This window comes from Schistocerca serialis, chromosome 11 (genome assembly GCF_023864345.2).
Source record: "Schistocerca serialis cubense isolate TAMUIC-IGC-003099 chromosome 11, iqSchSeri2.2, whole genome shotgun sequence".
NCBI lineage: Eukaryota > Metazoa > Arthropoda > Insecta > Orthoptera > Acrididae > Schistocerca > Schistocerca serialis.
Window position 1 is genome coordinate 167,968,128 of NC_064648.1, and position 16,087 is coordinate 167,984,214.

General features: G+C 43.9%; 1 protein-coding gene across 1 annotated transcript in view; it reads right to left on the reverse strand.

Annotated features, from left to right (window-relative positions):
- LOC126426595 (tyrosine-protein phosphatase non-receptor type 11-like) overlaps positions 1-16,087 on the reverse strand; it is a 284,162-nt gene that overhangs the window by 20,960 nt on the left and 247,115 nt on the right. Inside the window, exons 11-13 of the mRNA XM_050088489.1 lie at positions 12,645-12,941; positions 8,094-8,280; positions 3,939-4,090 (exon numbers count right to left, since the gene is read on the reverse strand). Of these exons, the coding sequence (XP_049944446.1) occupies positions 3,939-4,090; positions 8,094-8,280; positions 12,645-12,941 (636 nt within the window). The remainder of the gene's footprint in view (positions 1-3,938; positions 4,091-8,093; positions 8,281-12,644; positions 12,942-16,087) is intronic.

Consider the following 16,087-nt stretch of genomic DNA (forward strand, 5'->3'; position numbering starts at 1 on the left):
CTAAGCTGCACTCGAATCTAAGCCACACATGAAAAATGAGACTCGAAATCGAGAAAAAAAATTTTCCCAAATCTGAGCCGCACCTGAAATTTGAGGCTCGAAATTCGAGGGGAGAGAAAAATTTTAGCCGCACCTCCAAATCGAAACAAAGTTGGTCCATTGTAATACGAGACACAATTTAGGTCGAATGAATGACGATACAGCTACAGTAGTTTGGTTCGAGTCGTAAGCTTAGCAGTTAAACTCTACCAGGTAGCCATTACTATGCGTCAGGTGCTCCGTCCGTATTTATACGGGTACCCTTCCTTTTTCGCATACTTCGTCTGGTTTGAATTGATTGTTTTTTTTTTCTTTGATCTGATAAGTGCCGTTCTCTTTGTTATAGGTGTTTATGTCACTCTAAGCTGAAAATGCTTTACTGTACTGTGTCATGCATTGTTTGTCGCATTCTCATAATGACTGTTTACAGCCTGTCGCCGCTTGCGGCACGGCTTGCTTTTGTGCGCGCTACCACCGCTTACGATTTAAAAAAAGAGAGGGGGGGGGGAATCGTCTCGTTAGCAAAACAATGGCAAGAGGCTGCTATTTGATGTTACCTACACTCCTGTTTTCTTTGATAATGATCAACAAGAACCAAATAATAGACAGCGAATGATAGAAGATGTTCTGAACTAGAGTTTAGTGATAATTTTTCTCCATTTGAAAATCTTTGCAGACGCCTCCTTAGTACATTACATTCTGCACTGAAATTAGAGTCATCTTAGATTTAAAAATCTAGTCAATTGCTGTGCTTCATTTCTGACTGTATCACTATTACGCAGAAGAATAATACGAATATAAACGTGACACGATACGTATATTCTTCCGCATTTTTTGTTGTCTCACTCTAGTTTCGTAGTTTATTAGGCAGACAGCATTTAAATGAGTTAGCAGCAAACATGAAAGAATACATGGCAAAATGTTTATATTCATATTATTCTTATGGTGAAGAGAATACTGTATGCGATTCACAATTCGTAACAGTTCCTATAAGGAACCATCTCTTCTCACAGGTAGGAAAAAACTCGGAACGTACAGTTGGCCATATTGACAAACACCCCAAACAGTCTTTCCAGTCGGATTTTCGTAGTACATTGAAATGCTGCTACATTCGAAGATGCACAATACGGAATTTGTATTTACTTCGTTGGATAATGTATGAAAATGCAGTGGTCGAAACTCGAGGCGGAGGAAAAGGCTCGTCTTCCACTTTTTTTTTTTTAATTTATTTACTGACGCAGAGGGTTTGGTGCCAGTATTTATCTTTGTGCATACAAAGCATGCCTGTGTTAGCGCTACATATATTCGACGGCAGAAGGTAGTTGTGGCGGCACCTACCAACATTTTCCAGAACTTCCGCTTACTTTGCACTCAATTCTAAGCAACAGGCAGGTTTTTGGATTACAAAAACCGGAAAAAAAGTGCGACTCAGATTCGAGTAAATACGCTAACTTAAGGAGCCCAAACATAGCAGCAAGTCCCCGTAAATAGACCTGCACGCATCCACTGAAGAATATACTGTGCTTCTGGTGGAACGGCAACAGCCCGGTGTACTACGAATTGTCTTTCCCGAGGGGTAACCGTCACTGCCGACATTTACTGTCGACAACTGAGATGCCTCGCAGACACAGCTGGAGAACGCTGACCGGGAAGACTGGCCGATGTGACGCTACTCCACAATGACAAAAAACATTAGCAAAATATACAGGGCACACCCAAACTCTACCGATAAATTCTCGAGCGCACCGAGAAATATTTTCGGGGTATTTCGGAGTAAGGGGCCCCGACACCTCCAGCGGCTCATTACGGAGACTGACGTAATTACGATTTATTCACTTTGTGTCTGCCCCCGGTAGCTGAGTGGTCAGCGCGACAGACTGTCAATCCAAAGGGCTTGGGTTCGATTCTCGGCTGGGTCGGAGATTTTCTCCGCTCAGGGACTGGGTGTTGTGTTGTCTTAATCATCATCATTTCATCCCCATCGACGCGCAAGTCGCCGAAGTGGCGTCAAATTGAAAGACTTGCACCAGGCGAACGGTCTACCCGACGGGAGGCCCTCGTCACACGACATTTCATTTCATTTCATTCACATTGTTACCTCACTGCCGTCATTTCTGTGAAAATACCGCTTACACAGAATATGCGATAACCAAAATGTACACCAAACACAGAGTAATGCAACCGTCCTCGGGCAGATGCGAGAGCAGCGATATACGGTCGCCCTCACTGCGGGAACAGACTGGCGTAGGGTCGTCTGCTCACTCTCCCGCGGCATTCGGTGAACCCGCAGACGCGGTACGTGTCGGACGACTTTCTGCCCGTACACCTCTCCGCAGTACTGCCCTGTTTCAGTGTACGACTTGCAGTGGCAGGAAAAACAGACCCAAAATGGAACTGACCGACTGGCGAATGTGGGGCCGAGCATGGAGAGTACAATTATAAATGGGAACTACTGTACGTGAACGGGACAAGTCCGGTTCTGAACGAGACGCACAGCTCATACCTTTGACATTCACGATGTCGTGCAGATATTTACAGGGCTGCACAGATACGAGGATCGATACGGGTGAGAAATCGAGTGAGGTGCGATTGATCTGTAATGAGGTGCTAGAGACAAAAGGTGCCTTATACCAAACTACTCAGAAAATATCCCCGAACAGCGTCAGAAATTTTCTCCTCGATCGGCAGCTGCACTCGTCGAGAATAAGTTGCCGAGGGGCGGGCGGGCACACACGTAACAGGACTTTGTGACGGACACTTTACGAACTGTTCGATACCGCCCGAAATAGCTTTTCGGTATACCACATTACACAAAATTCAGTATGTAATGAAACACCTTTTTCTTCACAATTTGTGATCAGATGCTAATGCACACATTATGTACATGATACAGTATAATTAATTAGCTTACCAGCCTGCAAAGTAATTAGCCAGAATCTGTCATTACCAGTAATGGATTATTTCAAAATCATAAATCTGATAACAGTTATTGAAAAACTAATTATGGAACTGTTGAAAACAACAAGTGAAGATGTCACGGCAATGTTAGCATCGAATTCCACCTCGTAACTAACTAGCAAATTAATCACTGAAATTTGATTATTTCACGTAAAGCCCAATTAACCATTCAAAATGTTTCACGACACGAGACGTAATTAATTTCATGTAGTACCCTAGGGAATAGTGTTATAAGAGATACAAGACTCAGAATGCCTGTAATTAATTTTGTAATTATGCCTTTGACAAATCTGTGATATAAACAAATGACCTTTTTGAGATTCAGACAAAAGAAATTCCACAGTCTACAAACCTCTCCAGTTTATGTTAGCACAAAAAGTTATTCAGTACTTAACAAGAAATATGTGATTTTGGGTCAAGTATTGTTAACTACATTTCATTACTTTATCTCCGTCTCAAAACCTAAAAACCAATATTTGAAACTATATTCATTATAAACAAACACTTGTTTACTTCAAAACTGCAATGAAAGTTTGTAACTGTAATTTCATAAATCTATTTTGCAAACAATGTGCCCAAATAAACAAGTATTGCCAAGAAAGTATATTAGTAGTGCAGTACGTTAAGCAATAAAAAAAATTCAGGTCGCGCCGAGGTTCTAAACAAAGATTTTCCGGAGTCAGCTTTTGACTTTTATTTAAAATGCCAGATCCTGAAATGTCGAGTTCTCGGGACTATCTGCAAACGGATTAAGCACCCCGACGCACGATTTCTGCAATGTGGTGGAAATGTCTGTCACAAGAGCTCAGTAATCAGCCCCGTAAAGTTTACTCGAATTGGCAGCAACTCGCTATCAAGTTAGACAATTTGTTTAAGTGTCGTGAAGTTTAGCCGACCAGTCTTAAGGCGGTCACATCAGGAGACACACACAGAACACACACCTGCTCGGCCTGGGCGCGCTGGCGCACCGTCTCGATGTAGTGCTGCACGGCCAGGTAGACGAACTTGTACTGCGCCTCCGTCTGCACCATGCCGGAGCGCTGCGCCCGCACCATCTGGATCGTCCGCTGGATGTCGATCTCGCAGTCCAGCCCTGCAGTGTGGCAAAAAGACACACACCTCAACTCCATAGAACTGAAAACATAAAATGAACTGTTTTTGTTATGTAACGTGAAAAAATTCCATTTCCACACATTAGTGAAAACACATTTGAAATTACGCGAGAGTAATATAAAGAAATATCATTTGGCCCTCCGTGCCACTTCACAGTGGGGTCGGCCCCGTTACTACGGAATTTGGCGAAGTTAGTGGGTGGCCGGGATGCCCTTCCTGCCGCCACCCCGTACCCCGATCTCTTCTTTCGGTTACCTTCTACACTATAGCGTACCTGTCCTTTTAATGTACTCGGAAAGTTTCACTGAGCCACTTTCCTTGTAAGTGACAACGTGTGAAGGTTACTTTCGTCCTCAAGTCTCGCCCACCAGTGCAGTTTGAAAAGAAGGGAAGTGTGAGTTGTGTAAAAGTGGAGAAGAGAAAACAGACTGGTCTGAACAGAAAAATAGGCCAAGTGATGGAATGCACTACCCGCTCTATTTTTCCATCACCGTAACGGACAAGATAAAAACGGGACCGGCAGTGCCAAAAGGAGACGAAAGTCGAAAGTAAGTACCGGAGAAGAGGTACGACGACGGACGAATGTACGGGGGGGAATAGTGAGAAAGTACGGTCAGAAATTTGGTACAGAGAAGTGCGAGGCGACTGTGACACCATTTGCTCGTGCCTCTGTCCCACACGGGAGCAGAGTCGACACGGTTATTAACGAATTTGGCACATTTAATTTGAGGGGAAGCCAGATTCCATTCTCGTAACCACCCCGTCTACTCCCAGGATGGATTATATATACCCTCAACTGACTACACGTAGTGTTATCCGTGTGACAGTCAATGAAGATTTTCTAACTGTTTGTGGAATATGTAAGTGAGGCGGGACTTCGGTACCAGCCCGGTAGTCGACTAGTGGGACGGAGGGAACCACCTACACACCACACCGGAGGTGGCCGCACACCAACTCTCGTAGTCGATCCCGAGGGAGGATCGGACGGCTCCCCGTCGTGGAAGTGGTGCTCCGACACGTGTGGTTATACGGGCCGGTCGTGAAGTTGCGGTGACGGTGGAGAATAACAGGAGAGTAGCGACAAGTGTAAGTACTGGAGGACAAGTGTGACAGAAAGTGGAAAAATCAGAGTGCCTGGGGACCACATCAGAAGACAGTGGGAGAAGTTATACGGAGATTAGTGAAAGGTGAAGATGTGGCAGATCGTATTCTGTAACATATCTGGGAGTATGCGTACGGAACGATTTGAAGTGGAATGATCATATAAAATTAATTGTTGGTAAGGCGGGTACCAGGTTGAGATTCATTGGGAGAGTGCTTAGAAAATGTAGTCCATCAACAAAGGAGGTGGCTTGCAAAACACTCGTTCGACCTATACTTGAGTATTGCTCATCAGTGTGGGATCCGTACCAGGTCGGGTTGACGGAGGAGATAGAGAAGATCCAAAGAAGAGCGGCGCGTTTCGTCACCGGGTTATTTGGTAACCGTGATAGCATTACGGAGATGTTTAATAAACTCAAGTGGCAGACTCTGCAAGAGAGGCGCTCTGCATCGCGGTGTAGCTTGCTCGCCAGGTTTCGAGAGGGTGCGTTTCTGGATGAGGTATCGAATATATTGCTTCCCCCTACTTATACTTCCCGAGGAGATCACGAATGTAAAATTAGAGAGATTAGAGCGCGCACGGAGGCTTTCAGGCAGTCGTTCTTCCCGCGAACCATACGCGACTGGAACAGGAAAGGGAGGTAATGACAGTGGCACGTAAAGTGCCCTCCGCCACACACCGTTGGGTGGCTTGCGGAGTATCAATGTAGATGTAGATGTAGATGTAGATCGTAAGAAGCTTAGTACGGAGCAAGGATGCACCACCAAAAAGCCACGAAATGTTGTACCGAGCGTATTACGCTCCGGTACTCACTCACGCGTCAGGTACGAAGTAGGCGACGAAGGAAATACTGGCGACCCACATAGATGCTCGTGAGATGAAATTTCGAGTAAGCAGAATACGACTTACTGGAATGGACAGAGTAAGGTAAGAGACGGTGAAAGAAAGAAAAGGAGCTCGTGCGAGAGAGCGTGGGAGATTGAGAACGTACGGGTACAGCGACAGAATGGGAGCTGGCAGGACACCGACACAGACCCAGGGGAAGACAAGTAGAGAAACACGAAATGGGATGAAAATCGGCATTGGGGGGAAGCAGTTGTGAGATGTAGCAGGACCTCTTAGGTTGTCTCCACACCTGCAGGATCTGAACCTCAAAGCCTGGTCATCAATTTTCTAAAGAAGTGTGACACAATTAAAAAAACTAAAATTAAAAAAAATTTAAAAAGGTTCAGCAAATTGCAAGATTTCCAAATGCTGTTACTCATTACACTGTACAGAAACAGTCACTAGTAGCTGAATGCGTGATGTTGAAGTGCAGAAATTGTGACATCCTCGCATCAATTCCCACTAGCAGCAACTTTTTTTCTCTTTTATTTATAAATTTTGTATTTAGTATGAAACAGAAATGTTAACAAACACATACTCAATAACAAGTTTCTCATAAAAGTAAAACATTTTACTTTTAACTACCAACTGCGTGAGAATGTGGGTTTTCAAACTTGTATTTGGTACCGTGACAATATTATGTAAAGAACAGATTGCTACTCGTCAAAAGAAAAAAATGTGGAACGTCAAACAGAAACTGAAATGCTTTTTCTCGTCTGGAGATTGAACAGTATTAATTATGCACACAATTTCTTTCAGTTAACAAAAAATCATTTCACAAGTATGTGTCAGTTTTAATTTATTTTAATGTGATTGCTGACTGAAAATAAAAATCTGTTATTTATATTAAAAGATTACAATCCTATATTCGTTAATTAAACAATGGAAAATCCAGGATGGAATGTAAAAATATTTGAGAAAGAAAGTTGCTCCTGACCATACAGCGAAGAAGCCGAGTCGCACATAGGCACAACAAAAAGATTCTCACAATTCAGTACAGCCGATAATACACAAAACAGAACAGAAAATTTACGTTCCTAGCTTTCGGAACTTTGTTCCTTTGTCAGGGAGGAGAGAGGGTGAAAAAAGGGGGAAGAAGGGAAAGTGGATAAGTGCATTCATTTACTCCCAACCCAGGTTATGAAGCAACAGGGGAAAGGTAAACAGGGAGGGTAGCAAAAAATTTAAAAAATAAAAATAAAAAAAAAACCTCTGTCCATTTTTTTTGCTAGCCTCCCTGTTTACCTTTCCACTGTTGCTTCATAACCTGGGTTGTGAGTAACTACATCCACTTTCCCTTGTTCCCTTTTTCCCCCTCTCGGCTGTACTGAGCTGAGGTATGTACTGGCCAGCCCCTCTATCTCTTTGTCGGTATTTGTTTCACGTCTTTATATGAGATTTTCCATTAATGATTTAGATTCTCACAATTACAGCTTTTGGCCATTAAAGCCCTTGTCAACAATACACACACACACACACACACACACACACACACACACACACACACACACACACACACACACACAACTTATATGCTACACAATAAAAGCCAACAATTCTTTCAGCACTATGAAAGTCAAGCATATTATACTTACCACGAGCTGGAAACCTTTTAATGCTCAAAAGCTATTTTTTTTTTCCCTAGTGGTTTAGAAAATTGATGTCCAGACTCTGACCTTCAAATCTCGGAAGTACGAAGAAAATCAAAGGGGACCAATTTGTTAAGTCCACCTGATACATTTGTTTGAAGGGTGCACTTCTGCACAGGTAACAACCTGAAGGACTGCCCCCATACTGTGGGCAACCGCCCCACACGGGTGGACAACTATCCCCTACTGTAAGCCAACAGCCCCACATACAGTACTACATATTTCTGATAATTTTGCAGACAAAAGCACATCCGTCTGTCACTACAGGTGCGTGCCAATGCACCCTCTACCGCTTACGGCAGGACGCTCCGAGGAGCGCGAGAACGCCAGCAGCGTGTGGCACTGACCTCGTCGCTTGATCTGGTCGAGGACGATGTCGATGACGATGAAGGTGCCGGTGCGGCCGATGCCGGCGCTGCAGTGGACGAGGACGGGCCCCGCGCTCGGGCCGCAGCTCTCCTGCCGGGCGTTCACGTCGTGCAGGAAGTTGAGCACGCAGCCCGGGTCCGACGGCACGCCGTGGTCCGGCCACGCCTGCAACAGCGACGCACGCCGGTTACAAACAAAATTGTACCCTGCACTGCACCACTTTGCTCAAAAATCTAGATACAGTCGACTCACTCTTTACACGACGGATCGACGTATTCTGCAGTGCGAGAAATTGTCTACCTTTTGCAGTCACCCGTCAACACTGCCGGTTTTTGTCTCGGGATCTTTGGCCAAAATTTGTTAAACGATTTCCTCGGCCCAACTGGCTGGCCGGTCGAAAGTTCACTCGACAACGCCGGTGGCAGACCGGGGACGAGCTCGGGACCGGAGGCCGTACGTACCTGTCGTGCCGACACCCGACAGCCTTTCCCGGTCGTTACCACCGCTACACTCGCCACAGAATAAAATCCACCGACATCCGGGTTCTCCCTGTGGGATCTGTCGTGCCCATTCGTTCGGGAAGCCACAGAAATCCGGAAACGTAACAATAATTTTTCACACGAAAAAAGTAAGCCTTAAGGTGAACAGATCCCAGATTCTTGTCCTGCAGTGAATCACCACTGTGTATAGCAAGGGAGTACCACAATGGCAAAGACCGGGCAAAAGCCCTCCGACATCGGTGTGACGGTACGTATAGTCTCCAGCCGTGAGCTCGACTCCAGTTCGCAAGAGCAACGGATTGTGAACCTCTGACAGCCAACCACTTAGATTGGCAAAAAAAAAAAAAAAAAAAAAAAAAAAAAAAAAAAAAAAAAAAAAATCATAATACCTGGTAAATCTACACTGGCTGAAGATCACGAGACAAAAGCCAGCCGGCAATATTCCACAATGCATTTCAAATGGCACCATGAACACAGTCGTGATACAAATTTTTCTTGGGTACCATCTAATTTTGTACTGCTAAAAGTGACTACAAAAATATTGGTTTTTTTTCCCTAACTTCAAAATTTTTCACAAGTTGTGACATTGCTGTGGAAGGGGGAGGGGGGGGGGGGGGGCAGTGACCTGTATACGTAATAAGTTTCCTTTAATTTACGTCTATGGTCACAAATGTTTTGTTAGCAGATTACCGGTTTCAGTCTTTAATGACCATCATCAGATATGCAGCAAAAATGGAAAACATAAATACACTCGCAAAACTGTCTACAGCTTAAGAACAATACATAGACCATAATGAATAGTAGTACTGAAAAATCCAAATATGATACTTAAAAAAACTTCATCGCACACCATTTCTTCACATTTACAATCAAATTTATTAAATTAAGCGATTTTTTTAAAGAATTTAGCAGCTTTTATATAGTTAAAACAATTTAAAATGAAGGTGTAACGAATGTAGATGACGTCAGCAGCACTGCTGAAAAACATTTGCTGGCAAAAAAAAAAAAAAAGGTCGATTCTATTTTTGTGTTGACGGATGGTGTTTTGTTTCCTGTCAACCTAACCTCACTTTCCCGTTTCCTGTACATGCGCTCAGTACAATGTCTAATCGTCGTCGTAAAAACTCTGCTGACAGTATATTTGTTATATTTGTGGTGAATTTATGCTTATAAAACACCAAAGAAACATTACAGACTTTGTGAAAAAGGTTTATCTATCACACTTTGGATCTAAACTTGGAGATCGAGATAAATCTTGGGCACCGCTTAAGTATGTTATGTGTGTGTTGGACATCTGAGAAAATGGTCCAAACAGGAGAAAAGTGCCTTTAGATTTGCTGTTTCCATGGTATCGAGGGACCCAAGAAATCATTCCGCTGATTGCTACTTTTGCAGTGTCGATATTACTGGTCATAATTCAAAATACAAGAAGGTAATAAGCTACCCTAACCTTCCGCCCACCGTCCGACCGGTAGTGCACAGAGTAGATTTGCCACGATGTAGATTTGCCGGTCCCTGAACCACCAGATGATTTCAATTCTACTCCAACAGAAGCATTCTCTGATGTACAATGCGATTTAGATGAACCAGATGATGATGAATTCCATTGTAATACAGAAAGTCTAGAGCCCAAATTGTTTACTCAGACCAAGCTTAACAATCTGGTTAGGGATCTGGGCTTAACGAAAGAAAAAGCTGAATCGCTTGGCTCTAGATTAAAAGAAAAGAACTTCCTGGCAGTTGGAACCAGCATATATATGTAAAGAAAGAGAGAGAGAGAGAGAGAGAGCAGCAATTGTCCAAGTTCTTTCAACAAGAAGGTGATTTAGTGTACTGCTCAGACATTCCAGGTCTGATGAAAGAGTTTCGTATTGAATACTAAAAGGATGGCTGGAAGCTGTGTATTGATTCATCCAAAACTAGTTTAAGGGCTGTTTTATTACACAATGGTAACATGTATGCATCTATACCTGTTGGACATTCTGTACATATGAAAGAAAGCTATGAAAACCTAGAAGTATTGCTAAATAAAAAGAGGCTGTTCTGCTCACGATCGGATGATACTTGGCGATCTAAAAGTATCGTGCATTCTCCTCAGTCACCAAAGTGGCTTCACCAAATTTCCACGTTTCTGGTGTGAATGGGACAGTAGGGATAGGGATGAACACTGGTGCAGCAAGAACTGGCCTGTGAGGGAGTCTTTAAAACCTGCCGAGAACAACATTCTACGCAGAAACCTCGTAGATCCAATAACCGTACTCCTACCACCTCTAAGTATAAAGTCAGTCCTAATGAAACAGTCTGGAAAGGCTTTGCCTAAATATGGACCAAGATTTAAGTATATCTGCCAAAAGTTTCCACACCTTTCAGAAGCTAAACGAAAAGAAGGCATCTTTGTCAGACCTGACATTAAAAAATTGATGTTTGATGTTAATTTTGTATCCACAGTGACCTTAAATGTGAAACAAGCACGGATATTATTCAAGCAAGTTGTTACAAAGTTCTTAGGACACGAAAAAGACCAGGAATATGTTTCTATTATAGCTACAACGTTAAAGAACTTTAAAACTTTACGATGTTTAATGAGCCTGAAAGTTCACTTTCTGAACAGCCACCTCGATTACTTCTCGGGCAGTGTGGGAGATGTTAGTGAGGAGCAAGGAGAGTGTTTTCACCAGGACATTAAAGTGATGGAGAAACGGTACCAAGCCTGCTGGAACACCAACACGATGGGGCACTACTGTTGCTCACTTCACTGAGAAAGTCAGCGAGCGACTCATTGTAGGAACAGCTACACAAGGAGCTTCGAAGAATGAAGAGAAAGCGTATACAAATCAATTCCAGCTGACAAATGAAATCTCTATTAACACATATCATTGTTTTAAGTAGCTTATTGTAAATACAAAGCACACTTAAGTTGTAACAAAGCGCTTCATTAATTTCTCCATTTATCGTATAGCGTAGGATTTTTATACTATATAATAAAAAGCATATTGCTTGAAAACTATGGGTGATACAAAACAATTAAGGCTAGATTTGGATTCAGCTCAAAATTTGTGAATTATATAACTCAATGAAATTAAATTCCAATGCTTGCTTGAAAACACAGAATCCCCTGAGACTTTACGAGATTCCCCAGATTTTTTCAGGTATAACGTAATTTCCCGAGAATTCCACATTTTCCATAAGAATCGCCACCTTGTACGGATTACTCAAAAATTTTGTGGTGCTTTTTGTGGTCTTTGTTGTACGTGGTTTGCACAACTTTATAATAATCCTTCACAATTTATGCAAGAAGAAGTTGGAGTAAGTTATTCGTAGAAGTAGCTCGTACACTTCTGCTCCTAATCGATTATCGTTTTGGAAACGATCGGTTTAATTTTCCCTTCCTACCATGCTCACAGAATCGTCATCACCTGCGAAGGCGATCGGTGACGGAGAAAGATTACGAGCACTCACGAAGCGGTCAGTAAAAGGAAAAAGAGACATCAACTCTGAGGTTTCTGAGGGAGAAAGTTTCGGGACGGGGTGAGGAAGACAGTAACGTCATCTGCTAACATCGGAGGCCATCCTCTTCTCACCTCAATTGTGCAAATCGCAGCAGAGCATTTTGTGTCTCCACAGGCTTTATTTTTAGTTTGCTTAATTTTTATGCCACTCGTGTTTTTTTCCATGAGACTACTTCTATGAAAAAGGGAAAATATTTGGCAGCACTCTGAATGAATAAGTCATAGATTTGTGAAATTGTGAGTCATTTAATTCCTTTGAGTTAAGGATAATGGGCTTGTGTATTCAACATGCACATTCTCCCCCCACCCCACACTAATGAAGAAGAAGAAGAAGAAGAAGAAGAAGAAGAAGAAGAAGAAGAGTGAGTGAGTGAGAGAGAGAGAGAGAGAGAGAGAGAGAGAGAGAGAGAGAGAAGAAAAATATGGCTCCAAATTAAATTTTTCACAATATTTAAAATTCACTAATTAGACGATGGGACAGTACATTTACATTAGACACCAGACACACACAAGCACGTACCTGGAAGTGGTAGTGGTACACTTTACGCTCGTCGCCGACTGCCGCCGCGTGCTGATTCTGCTGCACGCGCTGACCGCCGCCCCCGCCCCCGCCGGACGAGCCGGAGTCGCTGCCGTCGCCGCCCCCGCCGCCGTCCGGAGCCTGCGGGAGTGCCGGCTGGGGCTGCGGGGGCAGGCGCGACACGGCGAACTCGCGCAGCGTGTAGTCGGCCGTCGACGACTCCGACAGGTTGCGGACGCGCACGCGCCCAAAGTCCTTGCTCTGCCCCTCCTCCGGCCAGTAGCGGACGCACTTGTTCTGTGGGCACGTGCACGTGCAGTGAAATCCTCCATATACGAGTAACATACGGCACGACAATAATTTGAATGTTACTCTTCTCGCCCCATTCAAAAAGTATTAGGTCAGTACATAAGTTCGTAGTGTCTTTCCGTAAGTTTAATAAACACAACAGATACACATAACAGAGACCTCACACATCAATAACACAGTGTGTCCATAAAGTCCCTTTACAACTTCAAAATTTTATTACAATGGCAGTTGTCGAAATATTTTAACAAAATTTCTCTTACTGTAATCACTGTTTACTAAAGTTTTTGTATAAACTAAAGTTTTATACATACTGTGTCGATGGAAGGAACTGAACCTCTATAAAATGGGAACTCCTCAAGAGAAGGCACAATCCGTCTCCTGGTTTATCGAGACAAAATCGGATGTTCAAACTCGACGAAACTTCAGAATTAAGTACGGAAGAGATCCAACATCGTGCACTCCTATCTGTGCACGGCACTAAAATTTTACGGAGACAGCGACAGTGTCGGATAAAGGGAGGAGCGGGCGACCGAGAACGTCCGAGGAAAACATCGATCGCATTTTAAACGGCTTCACTCGTTCACCTACGTAGTCCGTCCGCACTGCTGCCAGACAGTTCCAACTACCACGCTCAACTGTGCATAAGGTCACCCACAAGAACTTACGGTCGTACACTTACAAAGTGTAACTGTTACAGACACTCGAGCCAAATCTCGAGCCAAAACGAACAGAGTTTGCACTCGACACACCGGGACGCACGTCGGAGGACGAAGCGTTCCTCGAGCGAGTTTGTTTCGGTGACGAGGCAACTTTTCACATTTGTGGGGCATTGAACAGACACAGTGTGAGAATCTGGGGATGTAAACACCCCCGTGTGACTAGGGAGCTTCACCGTGAGAGTCTGAAAGTGAATGTGTGGTGTGGAATCGTGTGCAACCGAATAACTGGTCCATTTTTCTTCAACGAGTCAACAATTACTGCATACGTTCATCTCGACCTTCTGACCGAATATGTGGCACCACAAGTGACTGACTCACAACCGACTACCACTTTCCAGCAAGGTGGTGCACCGCCACATCGGAGACTGCGCGTCCGTCGGCTCCTCGACGAAACATTTCCGGACACACAGATCGGGAGGCACGGGCATATTCCTCGGCCACCACGGTCGCCAGATATCACTTCCTCGGACTTTTTTTATGGGGGCGTGTAAAAGATATCGTGTATCGAACACAGATACGGGACATTGCCGATTCGAAGCAAAGGATTCGTAATGACACTGCGACCAATGACGACACTACGCTACAACGAAAATGGCGAGAAATCTAGTACCGTCTCGATGTTCTTTGTGCAACTGAAGGCGCCCATACAGAGGTCTATTAAACACTATCAAAAAAACTTTTATAAACACTGGTCACAATAAAAGAAATGTCGTTAAAATATTTCAACAACTGCCATTGTAATACAAGATTGAAGTTGTAAAAAGCTTTACGGACACCCTATATATTTTCCTGCACTACCTAAAACAGTCGGCCAACACTTCAATTTTCACAACTATAAATCGTGGGTGTTCGACGTGAAGAACTCGTCGAGCCACGTTCAGAGCACGTTTTCCTTCGGGAAGGAAGATCTTCAAAGCTCGTCTCCTAGACGACGGTAAAGGTGGAAGTCTGAGGGTGCGAGGTGAGACGAATAAGGCGAGTGCGAAATGACTTACCGACCCGCGTAGCATTTTCTGTCACCCCGGCAGAACGCGAGTAGGCGTTACCCGTGGAGTAGCATCACGTCACGCAGTCTCCTCGGTCGTCGTTCTCAGATTGCATCTGCGAGACGTCTCGGTCGTCGACAGTAAAAGTAAGCAGTGGTAGTTACACCTCAGGGAAGCAATTCGTAGTACACCACACCATCGCTGTTCCACCAGATGTACAACACTACTGCCTGTGGCTGTGCACAGGTCTCTGTACGTGGAGTTGCTGCTTCGTTTGGCCTCAACCGTACGTTAGCACAAGGACACCATTTCTCGTCACCATAAATGATACCGGACAGGAATGATTGGTGTTGTTCACAAGCCAATTAATGATGAGCAAGCAGACACACACACAATGACTAGCTAATTTTTGTGATTTTAGCTTAAGAACATGTGGTACCCACACACTCCTCAATTTTCGACACTCTGTCACTGCGTGCAAATGTCGCATGGTGGTGGAACGATCGCAGTTCGTCACGTTTCTCTGTTCTCGTGTCCACTGGCGTGGAGCACTCCGGATTGATACGTCTAAATGACACTCGTCAAACCCCGAAGGTCTTTCTCGGTGCAGAGAGTCACCAACGTCAAAGTGGTCGTCTTTAAAACCGGAAAACCATTTTCTTGCCGTGCTCTGTCCAATGGCGTCATCCCCCCCACACGGTGCGTACGTTTCTGGCTGCCTCCGCTGCTGTTACCCCTCTAATGAACTCTAACAAAACAGTATGTCAAAAACAGTTCAATTTGTGGACTTGGCACTCCATTTTCTAGAATCCACAGCTCCACTGAGTATCTCCAAATGACATAATGTTAATGACAATATGTAAACGCAATCAGCACCTGTGACCTACAAGTAAAAAAACAACAATCGACAAGCAAATCTGCAGCAACTGGAATGCCGACATGCGAAACAAAAACACTACGAACTTACGCACCGATCTAATAATACTATTATGTCGACACATAATAAATAAAATGAACAGTCTCATGTCTACACACTATGGGCTGAGGGTAAACAATAGGAAGAAGATGTTAATGAGGTGTGCCAGAAATGGGATGGTGAAAAACATAACGTCAAAATTGGGGATCACAAAAAAGATGAAGTGAAGTTATTCTCGTACTTCGGAATAAAAATAACACGATGTACGAAGCAAAGGGTACTTAAAAAGCAGGACAGCACAGGCAAAGATTGTGTTCCTCGACAAAAGAAACTGGTATCAAATGTCAGCCTTAATTCGAGAAAGAAATTTCTGAGATAGTGCGTGTAGAGCAGAGCACTGTGAGGAAGTGAATGACGGATTGAGGGAGAACCACAAAAGAAGAGAATTTAAGCGTGTCAGGTGTGATGCTATAGAAGGATTTTCGAAATTAAACAGACGAGAGGTTCTCCGCT